Below are 27,325 nucleotides of genomic sequence, written 5' to 3'. Positions count from 1 at the left end.
CTTGTTATGTGCAGTGACAAGTGCAAACCACTATCGGAGAGTCTAGTTGCAATTGGCCAAAGTGATAATTCTGACTGCGTTAGATCACAGTGCATTTATTTTGTAATCTAAAGCATTAATCGAACAATTTCAATTATTAACTATTCAGTCAATGTCGAAACATAAGCTGTAACCTTTAACATGTTGTAGTGCATTTATATAATGTTGTAAGCATTGTTATTATTTATAAGCACAAACAAAATTTAATTTTTCCATTTTTTCTTTGGGGATGCTGCAGTGTTGCAATGCTCATATACAAGCCGCCACTTGTGGCATGGCCATTCTAAGTACAAGTGATCATAAGTCACATACATCATAAGTCAATAACTGGCTGTGTATATGTAATATCAAGTTTTTTTTTTTTTTTAATTTTTGAGGAATTAAGCATAAAAATGAATTACAATAATTGCAACAGAATAATATTTGTTATAGTGAAATAACATAAATGAACAAACTTTTCAATAGCAAAAAAAAATTTCATATATTTATAATGATTAATATATAATGTTTGATAAACTGTTTTGTTTTATCACATACTTCATTCGTAAGCATTGCTGAGCGGTCATGGTGTATTTGCTTCCTACTTTTGATTGTCTGATAACATATTTGGTGTTGTTTTTTTTTGTTCATTTTTAGTTGATTAGGATAATCCAGTCTTTGTTCTAATATATGTTGCATTTAAGCAAAAGGGAAGTTTTCATTTATATATATATATTTTTAAATGGAGTGTGTTCAAAAAATTACTTAAGTAAAATCGAGTATATTTAAATAACTGTGAATTAAATTTTCACCAGGGAAAATACATTTACAAATGTAAGCTAAATATTTATGATCAAATTAGTTTTAAAAAGAAAAATTTTTTTAGTTTATTCAATGAAAATAATTTTCACAAATTTTTTAGACTCAAACTCATTCTCTTGAACTCATTGATACTCTCAAAACACCGAGTCTTCCCAAATTCTTTCAATTTCTGAGGAAAATTAGGAGAGTGAACAGAATTAGTTGCAAAACCATATTAAAATTAGTTTATATTCAATTAGTCAAAATGGTAGGTGAAAGATCAAAACAGATGTTAAAAAAAGAAAGAAATTAAAGAAAGAAAAAGAAGTATTATTTTTTCAGAACCGTACTTATGTAGTAAGACATTAATATGTTCTTAGTTATTTGAGTGGTTATGGTGAGAGGGGAGGAATTACATAGACAATTATTATTATTCAGGCCTCCATGGAGTCAAGAGACTCATTGCAGGAGGTTCTGTTCCTTCCTAGGGAACACAGTCTATCATACCATTCCTTGAAGTCATTGACCATTCTTGCTCTCACTACTCTTATCAGGCAATGCATTTCCACGGTTCCCCCAAAATCATTATCCCTGTTAAGTATAGGTTCATGCCAGAGTTTAAAAAAAAACTAAAAAAAAACAACCTCTTGATGCCTTTCTTTAATAATAATTTTATAATTCTTTATCTTATTATCCCACTTTAAGGGCAGTTCTTATCTTAGTATTGCAAGAGCAAAACTTGTGAGAACTAATTAAATAGAGGCACAAATTAAAAAAAAAAAAAAAAAATTCAACTTTAATTTGTAATGAAAATGGAGTTCTAAAAATGGTACTGAGAATTATGAACATTTCCATATATATATTCATACTGAAAAATTCACATCAGTTCACAAAAATTCATGTGAATACACACATAAAAACAGCTAAATCTATATAAAAAAAAAAATCCATAAATCCAAAAGAGTAGTTCATACCATAGTGAATTTAGGAGGGCGGAAGATGTCCCACCCCAGCTCATTCTTGATAATAAATACCCAAAAAAGTGTTAGTATTCAATCAAAATGATAACACATCTTTTGTCTCTCTCTCTGTTTCTCTCTCTCTCTTTTTTATACACATTGTAATCTTTTGGTTTAGCTTTTTTTATATAATTTGGCCAGAGTTTTTTTTGTGTTTCATGTTTGGTTCCTTACAATTTCACATCATGAAAATCACAAAAAAGTTCTTTATGGTGCTTTTTTGTGGTCTTGTAGGTTCAAGAATAGCATTTAGTGTCTGTTACATTTATGTGCAAGCATTGAATGATGATATTGATTTCATGATTATAGTGTAAAATCTCTCATGATAAAGTGACTTCATAACTTATCATGTTCAGTTTTACATGTTTTTTTTTTTTTTTTTTTGAGAATGTACTCAGAAAATTGTTGAATTTTGACTGAAATATTTTATGTAATATATTTTATTGTATTGAGCCTTTGTTAAAATACTATGACACATGACATCATCAAGTAAGGCTACTGAGTAATGTTAAATCAGAAAGTTAATGCTAAAATTAGTGATAAAATTCTGAGAATTGCCATAAATCGAAAATTCCAAAAACGCATGAAGAATAATGTCATATAGAGGTCAATCAGCATGTCTGAATATGTGACCAATTTCGAGAGACGTGCACATGCTCACAACAGAGGTTCAGGCCTACATTAGGCAGTTTGCTGGGAAAAAAATTTTGTCTTGAGATTTTCCATTTCTCTTCTTACCTAAGTCCCTGTCATGCCAAGTTAGCTGTCAGAAATTGAAAGAGAAGCATCGTTTGTCTTCGGGTTTCCTATCTCTTCGCTTATCTGAGATTTCATTGTTGGGAATTGAAGGAAAAGTGTCATTTGTCATCTACCTGGATCACTGCCACGTTAGAAATGTGTCGAGTCATCATGGAAGGAAGGAGCTGTACATCACCTGCATGTTAAGGATCCAATAAGGAAAAACACAGCCGACTATTCGAACAAGGAAGAAATTTGGCAGTAAAACAGGAATGTGTCAGTTAGTAGAAAGAAAGATAATAAGAAGACTTACACGTGTACAAAAGTTTGATGTGAGAGAGACTGTCTGCTGAACAAAAATTGTAAGTAGTTGTAATACTGAAACAAGAGTATATGTCTGTTTGTGAGATATTGCATGTTCAAGGTGAACTAGGCTTAGCCAAGGTATGTCCTATATTCAAGTAATGTTATGCCAAATTGTGCATTAGCTTAGAGTAGAAAAGAATTGAGAGTAGCAAGAATACTGTAATGACTTTGTGTATATACTGTATCATTCTGTAAATAATTCCTTTTGACTTAATTAAATGATTTGTGAACAACACACTGGACTGATTCTGTCAATGCACTATCCTAAAAAAATATTCGAACCTGCATAAGATAGATGTTATTATGATTTACATTTAAGCCACGACTGGTTTAAAGTAAGAATAATATAAGCGGGGAATATAAATGATATCTGCTTTGTCTTTAGTTTAAGATCTTATACTCTCGCACTCAATACATAGTCTAACTGGCACAGTCATTAAACAAATAAATTTTAAATAAAAATAAAATCCTATCAAAGTGTGTGCCCACCAACACTTTGCTTTTTGAGGCCTGTCGTTGGACTTCAACGCTGATCAGCTGTAACTTGCATTTTGAACATTTCCTTGAAAATAAATTGAGTGTATGATCAAAAAATATTTAACCATTACGACCTTTACTTATGTTATATAACAATTATATCATCAAAATGTTTGATGATACATATTTTTCAGCACCTAATTTTTGGCTTGTATGCTTGCATTGCCCCTTTTTCCCTCATGAGGCCCCCCCCCCATTCTACATCCCCCGGATCGTTCCAGCACTCCCCCGAAGGGACTGTACTGTCCACTTTGGGAACCAATGAATTATAGCATTACGGTGACTCACTGTCCTGGTCCTTTGTTTGAGAAATATAGAAAAGTAGGAGGATGAACAAAAAATATAAATTTATCACTAACTAAACAAAGAAATTGCAATTAGCTATCCAAACAATAGAAATGAAACAGACCTTTAATACATGAAGTAAAAATTATGTTAAATGCTGAAATCGTATGTCACAGCTGATTAAAAAAAATTTAACATCAGTTATCTTCCATCATTTAATGATATAGTACACTTGAGTAGAACATCATTCACTATTCTAATTTTATATGTTTCAAGTAATTTTTTTTTTTTTTAGACTATTCTTGAGTCTTTTCTTCTTGGCTCTGCAGCTGGGTAAGTATTTTTTCCAAGTTTCAATATTTTGCTATTTTTGAACTAATTTCTGTATTTCTTATGCATAACTAATAACTTGCATACCACTTATGTATCTGTTATAAAGAATACACACTTTGAAGTTATGCCTTTCCTTCATTGTTACGTTAGGTTCAAGTTTTGAACATAATGCTTCACAAGTTTTCTCTATATAAGTGTGCGCTAGAAATAAATTAACTCATAAAGTCGTGAACTCCTATACAAATGGATCCAAGCTAAACTATGACTCCATATAGCATTATTAATTTGGCCAACCATTAAATTTAATGTGACTGCTAAGGAATAAAAAAAAAAAAAAAAAAAAAAAAATCATCAATGGTTTATTGGCTGGATTTTGTTAGGATTGATTATTATTATTATTTAGGTCTCCAAAGAGTCAAAAAACTCATCGTGGGAGGTCCCTCCTAGGAAACACAGTCTATAATACCACTCCTTAAACTCTGACCATTCTCGCTCTCACCACTCTATCAGGCAAGCAATGCATTCCACGGTTCAACCACCCTCCATGTAAAGAAACCACTCCTCACTCTCTTGCTCACAGTTTCCTTTCGTACCTTCCAGGGATGGCCCCTTGTCATCACTCCTTTCTGCTGTTCCACCAAGCGAAAGAACTCCCCAGTGTCAAACTGTGACCACCTCTTAACAGTTTAAAAGTCTCAATCATATCACCTCTCCTTCTTCTATCCACCAAACTCTGCAGGCCACATTTGCTCAGCCGATCCTCATAACTGACATTGTACAGTCTTGAAACCATCTTTGTACTCTTTCCACAGTTAATTTATCCCCTTCAAATCCTGGGGAACCAAATCTGAGAACAGTAGTCTAAGTGTGGTCTGATCAGAATCTTATACAATGGAATGATAACTCTTTTATCTCTGCAGGTCAACGTCCTTCTCATTATTGCAGCAGTCCTCTGTGTTACCTTCACCACCTTTGCAATATGTCCCCTGAATTTCAGGTTTCTATCAATCATCAACCCCAGATCTCTTGTCTCCCCTCCTTCCTCCAATAGAGTGCGCAGCGTCCCATCGATGTGTCCAAAAACATCAAGACCTTACATTTTGCTGCATTAAACCGACACCCCATTCATTTGCCCATCTATCTAGCTTATTCAAATTCTCTTGCAGGGCTACCACATCTGCACTATTACTAATAACCCTTCTCAGCTTCACATCATCAGCAAACAACTGAATATCCCCCTGCAATCCACTGACAATGTCATTGATATAAAGGTTAAACAATATAGGCCCTAGTACTCAGTACTCATCCCTGTGGGACCCCCACTTGTAACCCTCTGCCTCCTTGAAACTGCCCCACCATACACAACTCTCTGATACCTATCGGACAGCCAATCCTGAATCCATTTGACCAACCTGACATCCAAACCCATGTGCTGCAACTTAAATATCAGCTTATCATGTGGCATCCTGTCAAATGCCTTTGCTAAATTCAAGAAAATGGCAGTATATGCCTTTCCCTCATCTATTGCTCTTGTAACTTTATTATAAAAGGCTAATCCTGAATCTTGTTATTTTTAAGGAGTGAAGACCATTCTGACAGACGTATTGGAATTTTATTATTAGCTAGTTTTGGTTTTCAATGGTATTAGTTTAATGGTGACAGTATTCCTTCATTGTGATGATTGTAGTATACCTATTATTTTATCTGTATCCATAGTTATTAAAAGTACTTGGCTTTGATGCCTGGAGAAGTTGAAGTTTGGCCTAACATCCTCATTTATTTTAATTGTGTGCTCTGGTTGACTTATTTCTAATAATTACATGGATTGGGAACTGTTGTTTGGCACTTTCAGCAACAGTTAACTCCTTGAGTCACCTTCAGCATCATCAAATTCCTGACATGTACCCTCAAAGGGGTGTACAGGATATTATGATAGTGCTACATGAAAAACTTACATCATTACTAACTTCCTATCAACAATTTTCTTCCAAATCAATCTGTTATCTGTCAAGACTCCAACATTATCAGATCTTATATTTCTGTCTTCTAATGCACTTTTTACTGTATCAGTCCATCTATATCCTAGTCTTCCTCTGAGTCTTTCTCCTGTCAACCTGGCAGAAAACACTTGTTTTGCTAATCTTTCCTTTTCCATTCTGTTTAAGTGACCATACCACGTGAGATTAGTTCTTCTCACACATTCCTGGGATTTAGCTTCATTTGGGATTGTCTCCCCTCCTTCCTCCAATAGAGTGCGCAGCGTCCCATCGATGTGTCCAAAAACATCAAGACCTTACATTTAACTACAGTGAGATTAGTTCTTCTCACACATTCCTGGGATTTAGCTTCATTTGGGATTAGCTCCATTAGCAACAAAATTGTATTTTTATTGGCTTAAACTACAATGTAAAATGATGGTACAACCTGACAGTCACCTTCTTGGGTAAATAAAATTGGATGTATGTTTGAGTTATATGGATTGAATGTGGGCTATCCATGTTATCGAAGCTTTTCGGTCAGCACTGTGCACACCTAATGGCCTGTGGAAAAAAAAAATTGGTGATGCCAATTACTAAAATTTTATTCATAACTTGAAAGCATGACTTGGATTCACATGTGTTTCAAATTATTGAAAGACTTGCCACATGTTGATCAAAAAATTGGGGATTACCAATGTGGCTTTCATAAGAGAAAATCCACAGTTCATCAAATATTTAGTATAAGACAGAAAAGACTATTGAATATGGTATTGATACTCTATAGTCTTTTCTGTCTTTTACTAAATATTTGATCAACTGTAGATTTTCTCTTATGAAAGCCACATTGATTCCCCAATTTTTTGATCAACATGTGGCAATAGTCTTTCAATAATTTGAAACACGCGTGAATCCAAGTGATGTTTTCAAGTTATGAATAAAATTTTAGTAATTGGCATCACCAATTTTTTTTTTCACAGGTCATTAGGTGCACAGTGCTGACCGAAAACCCTCGATAACATCATTCACTATTCTAGTTTTATATGTTTCAAGTAATTTTTTTTTTTTTATATCAACTGTCCATCAAAAATCTTGCCGATCTATGGTTGAGGACGAAACTTTCATAGTTTCTATATTCGGCTTTGAAATAGGAGGGTGGTCTGAAAAGTTCTCGGCCTCAACCATAGATCGGCAAGAATTTTTTATTTTTCTAAGTTGGTACATCTGTCATAAGCATCCATGTGAAATTGCAAGTCATTCTATGAAGTAGTTTGTTTTATACAACTGTCTGAAGCAAAAGTGTTCTCTGTATCCCTTGAAATGGATAAAATTGAGTATCGTGCAGTTATAAAATTCTTTGTAAAAGAAGGTTTAATGCCAAAAGAAATTCATTCGAAGTACATAAAAGTTTATTTGCACTGTTCTCCTTTGTTTTCGACAATTAAGAAATGGGCTGCTGAGTTTAAACGTGTCTGTACCAGTCTTGAAGATGATCCGTGTGAAGGATGTCCAAAAAGTGTAACAACTCCAGAAATCGTTGATCAAGTGCAAGATATGGTATTGGATGACTGATGAGTCAAAGTGCATGAAATTGCTGAGAGAGAGAGAGAGAGTATAGGCATTTCAAAAGAACGTATAGGATATATTTTGCATGAAGAATTACATATGAAAAAGCTTTGCGCAAGATGGGTGCCGCACTTGCTCACAGCAGTTCAAAAACGCACTTGCATGAAAATCTCTGAACAGTGCTTGGATCATTTTAACAATAATAAAACTGATTTTGTGCGTCGATTTATTACTATGGATGAGACTTGGATTCACTATTACACACCAGAATCCAAATGGCAGTCAAAACAGTGGAGAGAAGCCAGTTGTTTGGCACCTAAGAAGATAATCGGTTTCATCAGCAGGAAAGGTCGTGGCATCAGTGTTTTGGAATGCTAAAAACATTTTGTTTATTAATTATTTTGAAAAGGATAAAATAATAACCAGGTAATATTATTCCGATCTTTTGACCAGCCGAAAAAATTCATGCGAAAAGACCTGGTTTGCAGAAGAAAAAAATCATCTTTCATCAGGACAATGCACCTGACCACAAGTGTTTTGGCAATGGGAAAATTAAGGGATCTGCACTATGAATTGTTGGAACATCCATCCTATTCCTCAGATTTGGCTTTCTGACTTCTGTCTCTTCCCAAAACTAAAATTCTTCCTCGTTGGTCAGCGTTTTTCTTCGAATCAAGAGGTGATTGTAGCTGTAGAGGGGATATTTTGCATATCTTACTGAGAACCACTACAGGGATGGGATAATGGCACCGGAGCATTGCTGGAATAAATGTATTAGTCTTAAGGGAGATTATGTTGAAAAATAAAAATAATTTTGAAATTATAAATTTATTTTTTCATTGTTAGGCCGAGAACTTTTCAGATCACACTCGTAATGCTGGATCTAATATCCACTTGATTTTATAATTGTTTGCATCACCGAACTTGAAGCCTTTTGGCTCTTTATTTTAATTGATACTCATCATTTATTTGTAGACTTCAGAGCGGCCTTTGACAGTATTAATAGGAATAAGCTACTTGAAGCAATGCATGAATTTTGTATTCCTCCAAAACTCATTAGGTTAGTTAAGGCTACAATAGAGAAAACAGTATCCAAAATTCAAATACACAGCAATCTTTCAAATGTATTTTGTATGAAAAATGGAGTTCATCAAGGAGACTCCTTATCATGTTTAATATCTCCCTAGAAAAAAGTCATAAGAGAATCAGGAATTAATACAGAAGGAAACATCTATAAATGTGTACAAATCTTTGCCTATGCAGACATTGATTTAGTTGCAAGGACAACCAGTGCCCTTAAGGAAGCCTTTCTTGCCCTTGGGTCTGCTGCAAAAAATATACACCTGAAAATAAATAAAGATAAAACTAAATATAAATGTATTTACTGCACCAGAAACGAATACCAAAATATCTTCCCTTTATTGAAATAGGATCATACACATTTGAAAGTGTCCATAGTTTTATTTACTTGAGATCTGATGTTGGAAGTTTTTCCACTTGTGGTTATACTATAAATTAAAGATGCCAAGAAATTATATTGTTGGTTTAACCCTTTATCCAAGTGTAAGCAAACAAAGTTTTCGCCTGAACTATTTTCAGGACTGAGAAACTCTTATAAAGAAGCTAATGACTTCACGTCACTTGCCTTAGTATCTCATAATGCAAGCACATATCCTTACAGACATAGCTTCTTTATATGAGTTGCCCAGTCCTGAAAATAGTTCAGATGCAACTTTTCTTAAACTTGGATAAAGGATTAAACCAAGAATATAATTTCTTGGAATCTTTAATTTATACTTGGAATCCGAATTGAATTGCCAAAATAAAACTTCATCAGAAGTACAGAAAAAAATCATTGCTGGTAATAAAAGCTTCTATGGTCTTAGGAAAAGAATGAAATTACAGTTTATATCCAGAAATAATAAATTTCTGCTCTATAAAACTTTGATTTGACCTATGTTGACATATGGTTTAGAAACCTGGACATTGACAAAGAATGAGGAAACATAAATTGCTGTTTTTGAAAAAGAAATACCCTGGAGCATCCTTGGTGGTATTAAGGAAATTGATCGGTGGAGAAGATGCTTGAACTTTGAACTTTATAGATATTTTAAAGAACCAGACATAATCAAATTTCTTAAATTAATCATTTTAACTTGGTTGCACATCTCATAAGAATGAATGAATAACAATCCTGTTAAAAAAATTATTTTTTGCCAAACCCCAAAGAATGAAAAAATGGAGAAGACCAACATTATGATGGTAAGATGCCATCAAAAAGGATTTTCAAAACATGAATGAGAAAACTAGCATGCTAAAGCCAGAAATTAAAGGTAGCTGGCAAAATTTTCAGAGGAAGGCCTTGGCTGTCCAGCTAGTGATGCTGATGAGTTGTTACTTATTCAAAGGAAGCTTATAAGCTGTTGTACATGCAAATGAATGACAACAATTTGTACTTTATGTGAGATAAGCTATAAAATAATAGGTAGCAGCTGCACCAATTGCTACATTTTTTTTTATCTAATGAAAATGTGTGATACTACCACTATTCAGTACTGTGCATACATAAATAACTTGAGCTTTGATTCAAGTAATTTTGCCATTAAAGTGTGAAAATATGGCCATTATGTATAGCTATATTTTCACAAAAATCATTAGTTGGTTTAAAAATAATATATTGTGTGACATTATTAGCCTAATGGTGCATCTGCATAGTGGAGATTCTTATTAAATATTAATGTTAACTCTTAAATATGAATGCAAATAAGAAAAATTGATAATAAATTGTGAATTCAAGAATTCACAATTGAATTTTAATGATTGATGTTGAATATGTTCATTTGGTGGATCTTTCTGTTTTTTTTTTGACTGTTGTGGTTTGTAAAGAATATAATTTAAAGCACTGTTATCCTTCTAATGAGTTTTCTTTATATGCTGGAGAAACCAAGATACCTTTTAGTAAAAAAAAAAAAGCTGGAAAATCAACTGAGTGGGTAAACTAATTCTTTTTAATAGCATATCAAAACCATAGTGAGCATCTATAGCTGCTTCATTCATTGTCTCCAGAGAAATAGCAAAAGCAAACAGCCTTTCTCTAATGGAGAATTAATTAAAAATGTTACCCTGAAATGGCTGAAGTTTCTGGTGAGAACAAATAGCAAAAGAATTTGAAAAGTTTTGTTCTTGCATCAGATAATAAGTCAAAATGTTGCTGAGATCAGTGAGCATTTGAGTGACAAATTCGTAACCAAACTCAGACTTCTGTTATTTTTTTTGTTTCATTGAATAAGAGTATTCATGTATCTTGATACTAGCCAACTGCTTATCTTTATTGGGACAGTTGATGACAACTTCAATTATTCTGTAAAGCTTTTAAACTTAGCATCACTACACGATAAAACTAAAGGTTGAGGACATTTGTAGAACATCAAAATGTGCAATAATTGAATATGGGGTTTTTACAAATGCACTGCTATTATAACTGATGGTGCCAAATCTATGAATGGAAAAAATATTGGAGTCCTAGTATACTATTGCTTAAAAAAGACAGGATTAGATGTCTATTACTGTATTATGCACCAGTAAGCCTTATACAGAACTTTTGGAGTGAGCAGTATAATAGCTAGTGGTCAGAATCACCAATTTAATTTAGGTAGAGAAATTGTGCTCTTTAAGCATAGAAAATTCAGTTTTTATAGATTAGCACACTTTTGTGTATATTGCTGAGCATTAGAGGAAGGGTCACTACCTAGACGTTTGATCTTTATTTATTAATGGGACCCAGATCCAGGAAGTACCAAGGTTGAATTAATGCAGAAGTTATCGTTATTATTATCATCATCATCACACCCTCCACGGAGTCAGCAAACTCATCATGAAAAGTTCATTAAACTGACAACATATTTATCTTACTGAATCTTAAAATCCTTAACACTCCCTGAATTAAAAACATATTCATAGTAATGTGTTCCATTCACCCACAATTCTCCATGTAAAATATCTATTCCTCACACACTTCTTTACCACAGTCCTACACCACTTCCAAGGATGGCCTCTAGTTCTTCCTCTGTTGCCTTCTGTTCCTTTTATAGTCCCCTCTGTATTAATCCAATAAAATCTTCTCACTAATTTAAACAACTCTATCACATCATACCACTTCTTTTCCATCAGCAGTGCTCCTCAACTAAGCACCATCAGTAAACAACTGATGATCTCCAGTCAATCCACATGAAATATCATTTACAAACAATTTAAACAGCAGTAGCCCAAGAATATAATCCTGGGGCACATTACTTGTTACCCTCCTTTTTTGAAACACACTCCATCACACACAACTTGCTGATATCGTTCAGAGAGCCAATCTCCAATCCATGAAATGCTGAAAATTTTTTTTTGGCATTTCAGCATATCTCAACAAGCATATCACCAAGATACTATCCATTCTCATCTTCTGCAACTTGTACACTAACTTATGAGGTAATTTATCAAAAACTTTCAGAAAGTACAAGATATCACTGTATACAACTCTTCCTTATTATTATTATTATTATTCACGCGTCCATGGAGTCAAAAGACTCATCATGGGAGGTCCTTCCTATGAACCTAAAGTCTGTCAAGACTCATCGTGGGAGGTCCTTCCTATGAACCTAAAGTCTGTCAAGACTCATTGAGGGGAGGTCCCCCCCCCTAAGAAACACAAAGTCTATCATACCACTCCTTAAACTCATTGACCGTTCTCGCTCTCACCACTCCATCAGGCAAAGCAAACCACCCTCCATGCAAAGAAACCACTCCTCACCCTCTTGCTCACAGTTTCCTTTCATAACTTCCAGGGATGGCCTCTTGTCATCACTCCTTCCCGCTGTTCAACCAAGCAAAAGAACTCCCCAGCATCAACCCTTTAACCACCTCTCAACAGTTTAAAAGTCTCAATCATATCACCTCTCCTTCTTCTATCCACCAAACTCTGCAGTCCACATTCCCTCAGCCGATCCTCATAACTAACATTGTACAGTCCTGAAACCATCTTTGTCATCCGTCTTTGTATTCTTTCCACAGTTAATTTATCCCCTTCAAATCCTGGGGACCAAACCTGAGAACAATAGTCCAAGTGTGGTCTGATCAGAGACTTATACAACGGAATGATAACCCTCTTATCCCTGCAGGTCAGTGTCCTTCTCATAATTGCAGCAATCCTGTGTGTTACCTTCACCACCTTTGCAATATATCCCCTAAACTTCAGGTTTCTATCAACCATCAACCCCAGATCTCTTGTCTCCTCTACTTCCTCCAGCTTAACTCCTCCCATAGAGTATGCTGCATCCCACTCATGTTTCCCAAACCTCAAGACCTTACATTTTGCTGCATTAAACTGACACCCCCATTCATTTGTCCATCTATCTAGCTTATTCAAATCCTCTTGCAGGGCTACCACATCTGCACTATTACTAATAATCCTTCCCAGCTTCGCATCATCCGCAAACAACTGAATATCCCCTTGTAATCCACTGGCAATGTCATTGATATAAAGGTTAAACAATATAGGTCCTAGTACTGAGCCCTGTGGGACCCCACTTGTAACCCTCTGCCTCCTTGAAACTGCTCCACCATACACAACTCTCTGATACCTATCAGACAGCCAATCCTGAATCCAGTTGACCAATCTGACATCTAGACCCATGTGCTGCAACTTAAATATCAGCTTATCATGTGGCACCCTTTCAAATGCCTTCACTAAGTCTAAGAAAATTGCAGTATATGCCTTTCCCTCATCCAATGTTCTTGTAACTTTATTATAAAAGGCTAGCATATGGCTAAAACAAGAGCGCCTTTTCACAAATCCATGTTGACTCTCACAGATAACATTAGCCTCATCTGCCCAATGCTGTATACGGTCTCTCACTACTTTCTCCAAGATCTTAACAACTACTGATGACACACAGACTGGCCTATAATTAGACACTTCCAGTCTGTTACCACCCTTATGCAATGGCACTATCTTACCTTCCTTCCATTCCCTGGGCACCTTTGCCGAAGCCAGACTTTCATTGAAAAGCCAGGTTAAAGGCACTGTCAGTTCTCTAGCACATTCTCTCAAAACTCGTGGTGAAATACCATCCAGTCCCAAAGCTTTACTGACATCCAGAGTACTCAGTATCTGAAACACACTCTCCTCCTGTACCTCTAAACCTCGAACCAGTCTTATCCCTCTAGCATTAAAACTGACATCTCCAGGATGAAATACTCCAATAAAGTGTTCATTGAACAATTCCACTATGTCCTCTGCATCACTCACTCTATTCCCATTTTTATCCCACAATATCATTCTTCCACAGTCATTTCTTCTCCTGTTGGCCACATAGCTAAAAAATTCCCTAGGATTTTCTTTGGATCTTAGGGCCAATCTCCTCTCATATTCCAGTTTTGCTTTCCTTACCACACTAGTCACTCTTCTGGCCTGTGTCTTATATTCTTAATGCATCTTCTCTTCACCTGTCTCCTTATATCTCTTCCATAGCCTTTTTTTTCGCATGCAATTTCTGTTTAATATTGTTTGTCATCCACTTTACTCCAAATTGTGTCCTCTTCTTCACTCGTGGTATACAACTTACCATTGCTGCTAACAAATATTCTTTCCCAAGCACTAATGATATCCCGGCCTTCCAATTCCTTCCTCCATGAAACTTCCCGAAGTTGACATCTAAGACTATTATAATCACCTGCATTATAATTCCAATAAGTTCCCGTCTCTTTGATACTCCTGCATATCTATTCATTTTCCAAGTCAAAACCATATGGTCACTCTCTCCAGCTGGTGGGAGAGATATCAACTCTTCTGATGCTATAACCAAATCCAAAACTCTTGATCCTCTTGTTCCCTCTGTTACATGTTGCCTAAGACATTTGTCCCTCAAGAATTCTAGAAATTCCATTCCCCTATTGCTACATGCATCTTCCTCTCTCCAATTTATACTACTGTAGTTAAAATCTCCCATAACAATCATTCTTCTTGCACTTGCCAAAGTTAGCTGTCTAAACATCTCCAGGTTCTCATCCTCTGTGCTCCTGGGTCTGTAGCAACACCCCACTAAATATCCTGTCTTGCCTACCTCTACCTCACACCATACGCTCCCAAAATCATTTGTCTCACTACCTTCCAAAAGCCTCCACTCTTAGAGGACATAGGTCATCACTTATCATAAGCAGTACCCCACCACCATGCTTTCCCCTCCTATCCTGACGAAAAATGCTATACGCAGTGACTTCTATTCCTGTTATTATATCCCCTTCTGTCAACCACGTCTCAGTGATCCCAATAATTTTTGGCCAGGCTGATGCTCTCTGCGCCACCAATTCCTCTCCTTTATTCCGGATACTCCTGGCATTAGTATAAAGCATATAAATGCCATTGTTTCTGTGCCCAGCATTATCCCCTCTAGACTCCACTGGGCTCAGTGTTACGTGACATCATCTCCGTTCTCCCAAGTATCCATTCCCATAAGAGGTCACTTCTACTATCATCCTCCCTGGGACACACTGATTCGTTCAGAACAGCAATCTCTCCAGATGCCTACGTCCTTCCTCATTCAAATGTAAGCGGTCTCTCGCATACAATTCCTCTCTTTCCTCAAATGCACTCCAAGCATCCACATATACCAGTCCTCTCTTGTCACACATTCTCGCTATTATGCCATTCAATATCACCACTCTTCTGCTCAGCTCATCATTATCATACCTAGGCAATACGCACACTATTTTTCCTCTCTCTGTCTTCTTCCGTACAGCCTCAAGCAAAAATCTCATATCTCTCGCTGTCCGACTTACATTACCACTCAAATCATTTGTTCCTACCATCACAATCATCTCATCCACCCTTTCACCTCTCTTAATTGCCATAGCCACCCTTTCTATTGTTCCTCCTGACAAACACTCCTCACGCATCCTATCTTGAACACACTCATTACCTTATCATAAAATGAAAGTAAATAAAAAAAACAAGATCTACCTTTTATAAATCCATGCTGACCATCATAAAGAGTCCTATGTCCATCGGCCCAATCCCGTATTCTACTCCAAACCAAGTTTCCAACACCTTGACTAGAAATATTTATTGACGTGATTAGAATAAGACTCTCCCATATCTTAGATAGTGAGAGTCAGTCATTCTGTTTCAAGTTTGGACATTGAAGTAAGGCTTCAGCACTTTCTTTAAATAAAGGAAGCATAGAATCTTGCAAAGCATTGGAAGTAGATTGTACACAGGAGATGAGATAACCTGTATAGAACTCATTGAGTCTGTATAAATGATACACTTTTAGTAGCAGTTTTCTTTTATATGCACAAGTGCAAGCTGAATTCCATGCAACTCTGCTGTAAAATTACTGCAGTGAACTGAGATCTGATTGGATATGATACGACATGCTAAAGTACTCATTCATGCTAATAGCTTGCTTAATCTTTTTAACACATATACTAAACATGTCTGCACAGTTCTCTGCAGACAATTCATTATGAAAAAATTCTTTCTGAGAAAATTGAAATAATGTGTGTGTGTGTTTGAAAAACAAGAAGTATTTCAGAAAATATAGTTTCTTTCTGTATTATTTATTCAATTTTTTATTTATTATTTTTATTTATTCAATTTATATAATTGAATAAATAATTTATTATTTATTCAATTATATAGTTTTTTTTATAATTTTTTATTGAACTAATTTAGAAGATGAGGTGCTTTCAATTATAGGATGCCCATATATTTTGGAACTGGCTCCACTTTTCCTGCATAATAGAGATTTTGAAAGCTATTGTTATATTACAGGGCTAGTTTTGTGAACATCTGAGTAGCTATATTAAAGAAAATTGATTGAAAGTTACAAAAATCCTTTCACGATGAATCAGCTAAGCTAAGGCAAAAATCTCATCTGCAGCTGAAATACTAGTCTTTACCTTATTTCCTAATACTAGTATTTTATGAAATGAAGAAATTTTAAAACAAGATAATATTTGTCTTCTTGACTGAAAAAAAAAAGTGTAGATGCATACTGGCTGGAGTTGTGGCCATCGGTAAATAGATGTAAGTTTAACATCAGTAAATGTAATGTCATGCACTTTGGCGTGATTAGATATTCAATGTAGTATTATATTGCTGGGATTATGGTAGAAGAAATTGATCAGGCTAGGATCTTGGAGTGTTAGTGGATAGGAAATTGAAGTTCAGGGACCTTTTAGCAGAGATTGCAAATACAACTCAAAAGATAATTGAAATGCTGAAACAAACTTTGACAGTAAAGATAAGGATGCCATTTTTCCTCTTTACAAGACCTTGATAAGACCCCACTTGGACTATTATGCACAGATCTAGTTTCCGTTGTGATTCTGATACAGTGGAGAGTGCAAAGGAGAGTGTTAAAAATGATATCAGGATTGTGGAATACTGATTATGAAGATAGATTGAGAATTTGTTGACTGCAGAGACACTAGCAAACAAGAGAAAGAGAGGCGATATGATTGAGACTTACAAACTTCTGAAAGGGTTATACAGGATTTCAGTTGATGCAATTTTTTATTTTATGAAGGGTGGGGAAAGGACAAGAGGGCATCCTTAGAAGATGAGAATGAATGACACTAAGAAAGGGATGAGATCTAGATTTTTCTCTCATAGAGTGGTGCATGATTGGAATGAATTGTCATTGGATGTTGTGCAAGAAGTGTGAATGAATTGAAGAACAAGTATGTGGCATCCCTCAATGAGTCCCTGATTCTCTGGAAGTATCTCTTAATAATAATAATATTCTCAAAATGAAAAGTGAAGTGGATATGATAACCACTCGGTCAACCAAAGCCAGTTTTTGGCTAAATATATTCCATATATTTAGTCAAAATTCCAGCTATGGATATTTCTGACTTCAGTTTATTTTCAAACTGTTCGCATAATTGAATTTCATTAAGGAAAAATTTTTTTTTTCAGCATATCTAAACAAGCATATCACCAAATCTAAACAAGAATGATGGATTAATAATTCCAAGAATCTGAAGGACCCATTCAGATGCTACTTATGTAGCATCCAGAACATGATGGCAAAACCCCAACATAAAAACATACTTAATATAAGAGGGACTAGAAATGTGTTTAATGTAGTTCTGCTATAAAATTTATTTTAATTTATTTAATTTTTTTCCTATCATCTGTATATTATTATACTGATATGTGTATAAAATTTATTTTATTTTGTTAATTTATATTTTCTATATATTTTATTTATTATTTTTTTTTTTCACCAGAGGTCAGGCTAGGTTAAACAATTAACAAAGCATTTAGATTTATCTTACTTTTGTGCAGTGTCATGTAGCTTGTGTCCTGTGCATATGTATGTTTTCCTGATGATGACCTCGAAACACAGGCCGAGTGTTATTTTCTTAATTATAACTAATTATTCCTTGTGTTTTGTCTCTATAAAATTTTCACTGTTCAATGATTCAGTTAACTTTAACAGGAGTGTCACTGAAGAACAGAGCCTTGGGGAAACACCCTCTTGATTATATAGCTCAGAAGATTTGTAACACTCAGCTAGACAGAAAGTTTATAATAAATATAGGAAGGTTTCCTTTGAGACAAAAGTTAGAAATATTTTAATATGCAATATCTTCCAGCCAGTGCTGGCTCAAGGGTATGTGGTGCCCCTAGGTCAGTTTTATCAACACATTGTAAAACAAGACAAGCATCATAAAATTCTTTATTATTAAAAGCAGTTTATAGTTATTGCCAAAAAAGTGCTTATAAAACATTGGGGGGGGGAGCACTTCTTGTACCACCAATGCTTCGACTCTCTGGTCCCCTTTAATACTATTACTTTTTTTTTATGATGTTGATGCCTCTTGTGCCTAAGCCTACAGCTGGCTCTGCTTCCAGCTGTGTTCATAAGCTTTTTCCATATCAAAGAATACTGAAACCAGATGTTCTCGTTTCAAAAATGCTTCTCTTATACATGTTTCTGAATGGACCAGGTAGTTTAAAGTTGTATGATTTCTACGAAAGCCACATTGTGAGGTGCAGTGAAGGAAGTTCGTTGCTTTCTAAATATGAGTGAAGTCTGGCATTTATCATTTTCTCCAGTATCTTACATAGACAGCTGGTGAGAGCAATAATTCAGTAATTGTTTGCTTATGCTGGATCCTTTTCTGGTCTTGGGATGGAAATCTGGAAGCTCTTCCTCTGTTGTATATTTAGAGAAAGAGATCCATAGAAGATGATGGATAATGCTTTATCATCTCATAATGAATGTCATCAGGACCTACTGTACTGGCATGAGACAGTAAAAAAAGCTATTTTTAGTTCTTTGATGGATAGTTTGATTATACAGCTCTATAATTTTACTTATTGTTTTGACTTTGTAGACTTGTCCTATTTCCAAGATTTGTTTTTATCTTTTGTATTTCCATTTCATCCTTCCACCTCTGACATGCATGACTGGATGATATCCCTGACATTTGACACATTTAGCTTTCTTGGCAGATCAAGATTTTGTTGTTATGCTCTGTTACCATACAGGTGGTAGAGACACATTAGCAGTTTGGGCATGCCGTATTTTTAACATTTAAAGCATCTCAATTGATTAGGGATGTACAGCCTAATGTTAAAGTATTGATGATGTTCCTGTCAATCCCTGATCTTTAAGCTTTGAAAACATATCTCCTCATCTGGAATATCAAGGAGATCTCATTCTAATTTGCTTCTCTAAAAGAGTAATGTTTTTATGAGGTGTTGCTGTAATGGTATTCCATCCATTGATGTTTACCTGAATAGTTTTTCTGAGTGTTGCAGACATGATGTTTCCACAAGAATATCACCAGAACATAGTTTCTTAACTGTTTTGGGATGTCCTGACAATCATTCTAATCCTTTTGAATAAAGGGTGACACTTTCCCTATTGGCTTTTCACCTGCTGCATGGATGATGAGAACAACTGGTACATTTATTCTAGTATCACATCTGTTGTTTCTTACTTCTGTTATCAAATGATGTATCTGTGATATCAATAGGAGGCCTTGTGGGGCTCCTGAAAAATTTGACAATGAAGAATTCATGCTGAAGGGATTTTTTGTTCAGCTCCAGCACTTCCCACCCACTACCGAGCCAGACATTGATGCCCACTAATCAGCAAGCAATAAATGCACTCGGAGGGGGAGGAGAATGCCAGTGCTGCCTCAGATGCTATACCAACAATCTTTAGGCCCCATCTCCAGACCATGGGATAAGAGACTTATTGCAACACAGTTTACCATTGCAGGCAAGCATAGTAGTGGATCCTAGATTGGCCATCCAGGACCACCTGTTTTGCTGAAGCAGAGGCCAAAGTATTGCAAAACTACCTAGCTGGCCTAGTTTGCTGAGTGGTTAGTGTACCTGCTATCCAACCAACAGGCTGTAGGTTCGAATCCCAGCATAGGCATGAATGTTTGTGATTGTCTAAGTGGGAGATGAATTTCATCGCTCAATGTAAGACCACTGTCCCACTTATTGAAGGCCTGAAATGGCTTGATAAAGTTCCATGTTTGTTCTCTAGAGCAGGGTTTCTGGACTATGTAAAAAATAAATTAAAAATGCAAAAAATATATAAAATTGATAAAAAATAGAAAAAAAAATCCTTAACCCACCCACGGTACAAAATGTACTATAAGTTTGCAAATAACCTTTCATGGGTGGGAGCAACATTAAAAAAAAAAAAAAAGGATGTCCATTGGTCACACTGCACATCAAACACGGTATTGGATCCAAGTGATGTGACCTGGAAGACAGACTGGATAGTAAAAATGACTCAGAAATAAAATGAAGAATGTAAGAGCAGTGAAAAAGAGGAAGAATATAGTGGATCAGCATCAACACTGGGAGGGATTTCACTAGTGCATGATCTTCCATGTGCTAAGACTCAAATTATGCAGCCGGTTCAGCTGAGCACTTTTTGTTACACTTTCAGCATCTGTGCTAATATCTCATTAGTCTCTATTGCTGAATTTATATTCGGTTTATACAATAGCTCTAGTACCTCCTCCTTTTCATCCAACATCGAAGTATCATTGAGCTCTGTGTTGCATACACCAACTTGGTGACATTTTAGCAAAATGAGCACTCATTAGTTGAATTGTGTCTTCTTCATCTGTAGAAGATTCTCTTTTACTCACAACATAACAATATAATCCTTTTTGGCTGTCTTCAGCTTGGAGCCAGTTTCTTTTCATATTCGTGTTTTGTTTTTTTCTTTTGATGTCTTATTATTTCTAATATAAGAATAAATATACTTTCTATTTATATATTGTATATTCTGCAGAGTAATATTATTGATAATGTTCTTTTTGGTTTTGTTTCTTTCTCTCCATATGAATTGTTTGCTCATTCCACATTTTTATATTGTCCAGAGAATAAATCTAACCTAGTACTTGCCACTGTTATTAGACTTTCCCTTTCCTGTTAATTTTATCAAAACATTTCTTTATCGCCATAATTCATAGCCTATTCTGCTTTTTATATCTCCAACAAGAAACTAGTTTTTGTTTATAGCAAACTGCTCCCTCTAATGACAAAAATTTTTTCTGCTTCCTTTCAGACCACAGGCACATATATATGCATTAGTCTACTTGAAATTGGCTCTCATTCAGAAATTCATCTTCATGCTGTAATTTTGAGTATAGTAGCTACTTTTCTTTATCCTTTCCTTAATCTGTAGTGCTTGAGTAAATCATCTTATTATCTAGAAGAATTTCACATTCTTTTAGTCTTAGCAACAATTATTTCAACAAGATAATACTTTTCTAATTTGTCTGCCAGATCCACTTCTTTTGTATTGATGCTTCTTCTTTGATAGTGCTTATCTTCAGTTCTGTTAAGTTTGTCCTGATAATTTTCCACTTTCGCCCTTGTTCCCCTGTGAAAATAGCTGAATCATGTATAATTGGGCAATGCCCTAGTTCATATCTGACTATATTTCTTCTTATTGTTATTCCTTCCCTCCTCCTTTACCTTGTGGTGTCGAGGATTTTTCTACATTTAACTGCTACCGTATCAAGGATAAGGTAGTATGCCTCCCGATGGGTCTTATGTCTGTAGGTGCATGTGTTCACAGGCCGGTTTGCCTGTTCTTGGGGACGAAAAACCTGAGTTTCCAGGTGAAAAAATCCCCTACCTGCATATGAGACTGGCTAACTCACCTTTAGTCATAAAGATAAAGGTTCCTCACATCACTGATGGGAATCGAACCCAGGTCTTTCCTACCAAAGGACTTTGTGTATACTGACTGAGCTAAGGGTTTTGTGTATTCCGACCAAAGGGCTTTGTGTATACTGACTGAGCTATGGAGGCTCCTGACTATATTTTACAATCATAATGTATATGTAGTTTCAGCCAGTATAAAATATAATTAGGTCAGCTAAGTCCTAAATTGTTGGCCCATTATTTGTTCAGCATCCAATTGATAACTAATAATGGGAAGATGAGGATTGGGCATAATGTCAGAATGCCTCATTCAGTTTTTACTATTTGTCAAAAGCTATACTGAAGTCTCTTCTCAGTCATCCAACTGTGACCCATTTCTTTTTGCCAAATATGTTAATAACTGTCCTCTGAAACTACAATTTTTGCCATTGTCAGTTATTTTATACAACAGTGCAATATCATTGTTTGAATAGGTTTAGCAATGCAGGAAATACATCTTTCATTGGCATTTCCACTTGCAGTATGCCTCTCACATTTACCATAAAACAATTTGATCATTCAGATCTGTCATTGATACTGGTAAGTAATTATTCAAACTTTGTTGTAATAAGCACAGAAATTATATGACTGTAATGAGCAAAAGCCCATAATGATCTTAATTTACACATTCCCATACAATTGCTCACTTTTATAACAAGCATACTACATGGATATACCATACAAATTTTGGTAACTCTGCAAACATTCTTAATTGCTCAGGTAGTTCTTGGTTTATAGCTATTTTGGTTTATACCCAATTCTTGGAATAAACCAAAATGAAAGTACTGACTTAGCTTTTATAACCACCTGCATCAGATTATGAACCAGTTTATAACCCAGTCTTGCCCTTGAAAACCAATCCCCCAATCTACCTACTCTCCAGTGTCTAGCCTTTGGCTCTTCTCCCTCACTTTACAAAAAGACTGCCATGACTGCAAAATCGATTAAATACGAATTCTTCCATCAGAAACATATCTACTAAAAGAAAGTGTCTCTTGGTTCATGAAAAAGTCAAAATTATTCATAATAAGAACATGGTGTGAAAAATGTAACATATTCCTAAACAAAACAAAACAAAAAAAAATTAGAAAATGTGAGCTTACAATTGTTGATAAAGTATTGCTTCACTGATTCGTTACAAAAAAAAAAAAGCTGGATTTTTCGACATACGGTCCTTGAAGGAATTTGGAATGCAACAATTTCGTATATAAGAATGGTTGGATAATTACAATTATTATTAATTAGTGTTTTAAATTATGGAGAAATAAACTGTTTAGTATTAAGTATGGTTTTAAAATTATAGACAAATAAATTGTGTTTAAGTGTACGGTATTTATACAAGCATATTCATACAAATAATATCTGAGTATGTAATTATATTACTTTTTTCTCTAATACTTCTTTTTTTAATCCAATTTTTATCGAGTTATTGAGAATTAAAACAGGAGATAGATTCAACTCATCACCAGTATGGGTGAGTACTGGTTATAACAAGGAACTTTTATCAGTCTCTTGGTGCTCACTATAACCAAGTTTGACTGTATTAATACCGTAACAGTGTTACGGTATTAATACAGTTAATTCTTAACACAGTTAAAAGCATCGACTCCATTGGTTTGGTTACATTGTGCAGAACTGGACAGACTTCCTTACATGGTATTCAAGGACACTAATGGAGGGTATAAGACCCAGGAGAAGACCAAAATTAACATGACATGACAAAATTAACCTGACATTGGACTTTCAAAGCTGTTGGCATATTTCAAAGCTGATGGAAAGAGCTTGCTTTGGATAGAGAATGGTGGAAGTCTCTTATCCATGAGGGACTTGACCTGACTTAAGGACAGAAGATACAAAGAAGAACAGTGTTAATAATTAGACATTTTTTTTTATCATGGTATAAAAATATTTGTAAATGTATTTGTAGATCTAATTTGTAGATGTTTCTTATTTTGAATATTTGTTATGCATTTGAAATAAATTTTGTCTTCTCCCCTTTTTAATTCTAGCTATTATGAAGCAGACGCAGTTATGTGGGCTGTTGGTATTTGTTCAGTAAGTGTGTGTGTATATATATATATATATATGGGTGTTTGTGTGTGTGTGTTAAAAAAATGAAAGAAACATAAATCTTGTTTATGCTTATAATTAACAAATTTTATTCATGTAAGATCATGCATTCAAATGCCTAGATTTATTATTTTTTTTAATGACAAATTCACTATTATGTTAATTTAACAGTATCGTTAGTGGTATATTCAAAAAGTAATCATCACTGGTGATTTTAGTCACAGCAACAAATATATTCATAATGAGGTATGAATAAATTTGTTACTGTAGGTTTGAATTACATTAGAAATGATGAAAGCAGCAGGAGAAATATTATTGTGCCCTCCATGGAGTTGACAAACTCATTGAGAGGTTCATGCAACTGACAATATGTTTATCATACTGAATCTTAAAATCCTTAACACTCCTTGCATTAACAACACATTCTGGTAATGTGTTCCATTCACTGACAGTTCTCCATGTAAAAAATCTACACTTTTCACCTCTCTTCACCATGCTCTTACATAACTTCCAGGGATGACTTCTGGTTTTTCTGCTCTCATTTTCTATTCTTTTTATAATCTCATCTGGATTAATCTGATAAAATCCTCTCACTAACTTAAATGTCTCTATTATATCACCTCTTTTCCTCCTATCCACTAAACTCTGCATTCCACATTTCTTCAACCTCTCTCCATAGCCAGCATTCCAAAGTCCTGATATTGTCTTAGTTACTCACCTCTGGACCCTCTCCAATAACTCCACATCACACTGAAAACCAGTCTACTGTCAGCCATCACTCCCAAATCTCAAATCTCATCTACTTCCTTTATATTTATCCACTAGCTTTATATTTCTGCACTCTAAAATGCAACATGTTGCACTTATTAAAACTACAACCCACTCCTCTGTCCAAGTGAAAAGTCTATTCAGATCTTTCTGAAGGGAATTAACATCAGCAGTGCTACTTATAATTCTTCCTGACTTTGCATCATCACTAAACAACTGAAGATCCACAGTCAATCCACATGATATATTGTTTAGAAACGAGTTAAACAGCAGGAGCCCAAGAACAGGACCTGGGGCATGACACTGGTTACCCTCCTTTTTTGAGACACTGCTCCATCATACACAACTTGTTGGTATCATTCAGAGAGCCATTCTCTGATCCATCTAACAAATATATTATTCCCATCCTCTGCAGCTTGTACACCAACTTATCATGTGGTAATCTATCAAACACTTTTCGAAATCCAAGAGTATCACTGTATATGATTCTCCCTTATCTAACACACTCCTCACCTTCTCATAAAATGCAAGTAAATATATTTCCACAGACCTGATATCTGATTCTTTCACTTCCAATTCTCCTAATACTTATCTCCCTCCTATGTATTGTACAGCATTGTTTATGCCAGTATGATATATGCTGATAAAGTGCTCATTCAGTAATTCCACTATATCCTTTGCAACTGTTATTCTACTGCCATGACTATCCACCAGTGTCAACCTGCCATAATTATTCTTTCTCTTGCTTGCCATACAGCAGAAAAATTGAACCTCGCCCCTTTGCCTCACACAACTCAGCCATGTTACTATTCATTATCTTTGCTCTCTTTTTCAATTCACTATTGTCGTATCTGGGTAACATGCCTACGACTTTTCCAACAACACTATTATTATCTACCTGCTGCAACAACTCCTCAAGTCTCTATCAACATTCTTTTTTTCCCCACTAAGGAATTTGTGCCCACGACTACCACTAATTTTGATGGCCAGTCTTTCTATTTCTGCAACAGATCAGTTATTTGCTTCATTGTTCCATCAGGAAAGAATGTTTTGTGCACTTTATTAGTCATCACATCTCTGATGATTGAGTCTCCATACAATGGGGACTCAATTTAAGATGTATAACTATTCTTTGAATCTTTCTTCGTAATACAAACATCCTCCCTCTCATTCTCATCAACCAATATTCTGTTTAGTATTCTCTTCCAGATGTTTCATTTCGCTTTTCATTTTTACTAACTCTTGCTTAAGCTCTTCTACTATCAAGACACTTTTCACATACGTTAATGATTTCCTTCTTATCGTTTACCCAAACAGTCCAAAAATCTTTCAAATTTTTCAGTGCATAAATATAGCAATTTTCACAATACATCCACTGCAAAAAATCAAAGGCAGAGCTAGATCTTCGTATCAAAGCCTTCCATGCTGCCAATGTGCATTTCTTTATGGATGCCATTTTCAGAAGCAGAAGCAGTACGAACAAACAAGTAGCAAAACACAATATAAACAACAAAAAATTCCAACTACAATGCTACTGAAGGACACCTGTATCCAAACAGGAAAAATTGCAACCCAATTTGCAATAAAAAGTCACACCATACACTAATACAATGATTAAAAACTTTTCTTTAGCACAGCTCAAATCTGCTACATTCACTCGTTACTCTAACACCACGCCCATATTAACATTATAATAAATGCCTAAAAGATAGAGATATATCACACAGATTGTTGTCACAAGTATATAAATTGTTTATAAAAATAATAACCAATGGAATCACTAGAAAAATCAGAAAAAATATTAAAGAAGATAAAGAGAAAATGATATAAGAAACAATATACAACAACAAAAATATGAAAGTACTATGAAACAGTCTCACAGTAGGAAAAAAAAAAGAAATAATACTAGAAAATGAAATTGGATGAGATATCAAAGATAAAAAAGGCATAGTAGAAAGGGCTAGACAGTATTTTTCAGAATTGTATAACACCACAAGCACTGAAAATATTGTTACATGGAAGCTAGAAGAACAGGAAGAAGAAAGTATTCCAGAAATACAAAATTTTGAAATAGAACAAGCATCGAAAAATATAAAAAATAATAAAATGCCGGGAGAAGATGGAGCTATGTTAGAAATGATGAAAGTGGCAGGAGAAATATTAACAGAACTAAAAAAAAATCTATTTATTAATTGCCTAAAAGATAAAGATATACCAAACAGTTGAAACAAAGCTATCATCATACTCTTGTTAAAAAGGGTAACAAGAAAAAGATAGAATGCAGACCTATAAGCTTCCCGTCACAAGTATTGGGTTGGCAAATAAGTTTGTTTGGTTTTTCAGAGTGGAATGAAACACGTTTTATTTAATATATATAATACATACTAGTCAGTTATATGTTGACCCTCTTTATCAATGACCTCTTACCATCTGTCCACCAACTTCATTATGCTGCATTCATAAAACTCCTGAGGTTTACTAGCGAAAAACTGATCCAGGTGTCTTTTAACAGCCTTCTCATTAGCGAAGGTTTTCCCATTCAGAGAATTCTGCAACGATCGGAATAAGTGGTAATCGGAAGGTGCCAGGTCCGGTGAATACGG

General features: G+C 35.0%; 1 protein-coding gene across 2 annotated transcripts in view; it reads left to right on the top strand.

Annotated features, from left to right (window-relative positions):
* LOC150099389 (protein lifeguard 1-like) overlaps positions 1 to 27,325 on the top strand; it is a 260,287-nt gene that overhangs the window by 140,683 nt on the left and 92,279 nt on the right. For both annotated transcript variants that reach the window (XM_090403359.1, XM_090403360.1), the window contains exons 6-7: positions 4,060 to 4,097; positions 23,894 to 23,939. In XM_090403359.1, the coding sequence (XP_090259485.1) occupies positions 4,060 to 4,097; positions 23,894 to 23,939 (84 nt within the window). The remainder of the gene's footprint in view (positions 1 to 4,059; positions 4,098 to 23,893; positions 23,940 to 27,325) is intronic.

The sequence above is a fragment of the Typopeltis vanoorti genome, chromosome 14 (genome assembly GCF_054136105.1).
Source record: "Typopeltis vanoorti isolate ZY-2024b chromosome 14, IOZ_Tvanoo_1.0, whole genome shotgun sequence".
NCBI classification, from domain to species: Eukaryota; Metazoa; Arthropoda; class Arachnida; order Uropygi; family Thelyphonidae; genus Typopeltis; species Typopeltis vanoorti.
The sequence above is the reverse complement of the archived record's forward strand: the minus strand, read 5'-3'. Positions and strand labels throughout refer to the sequence as shown.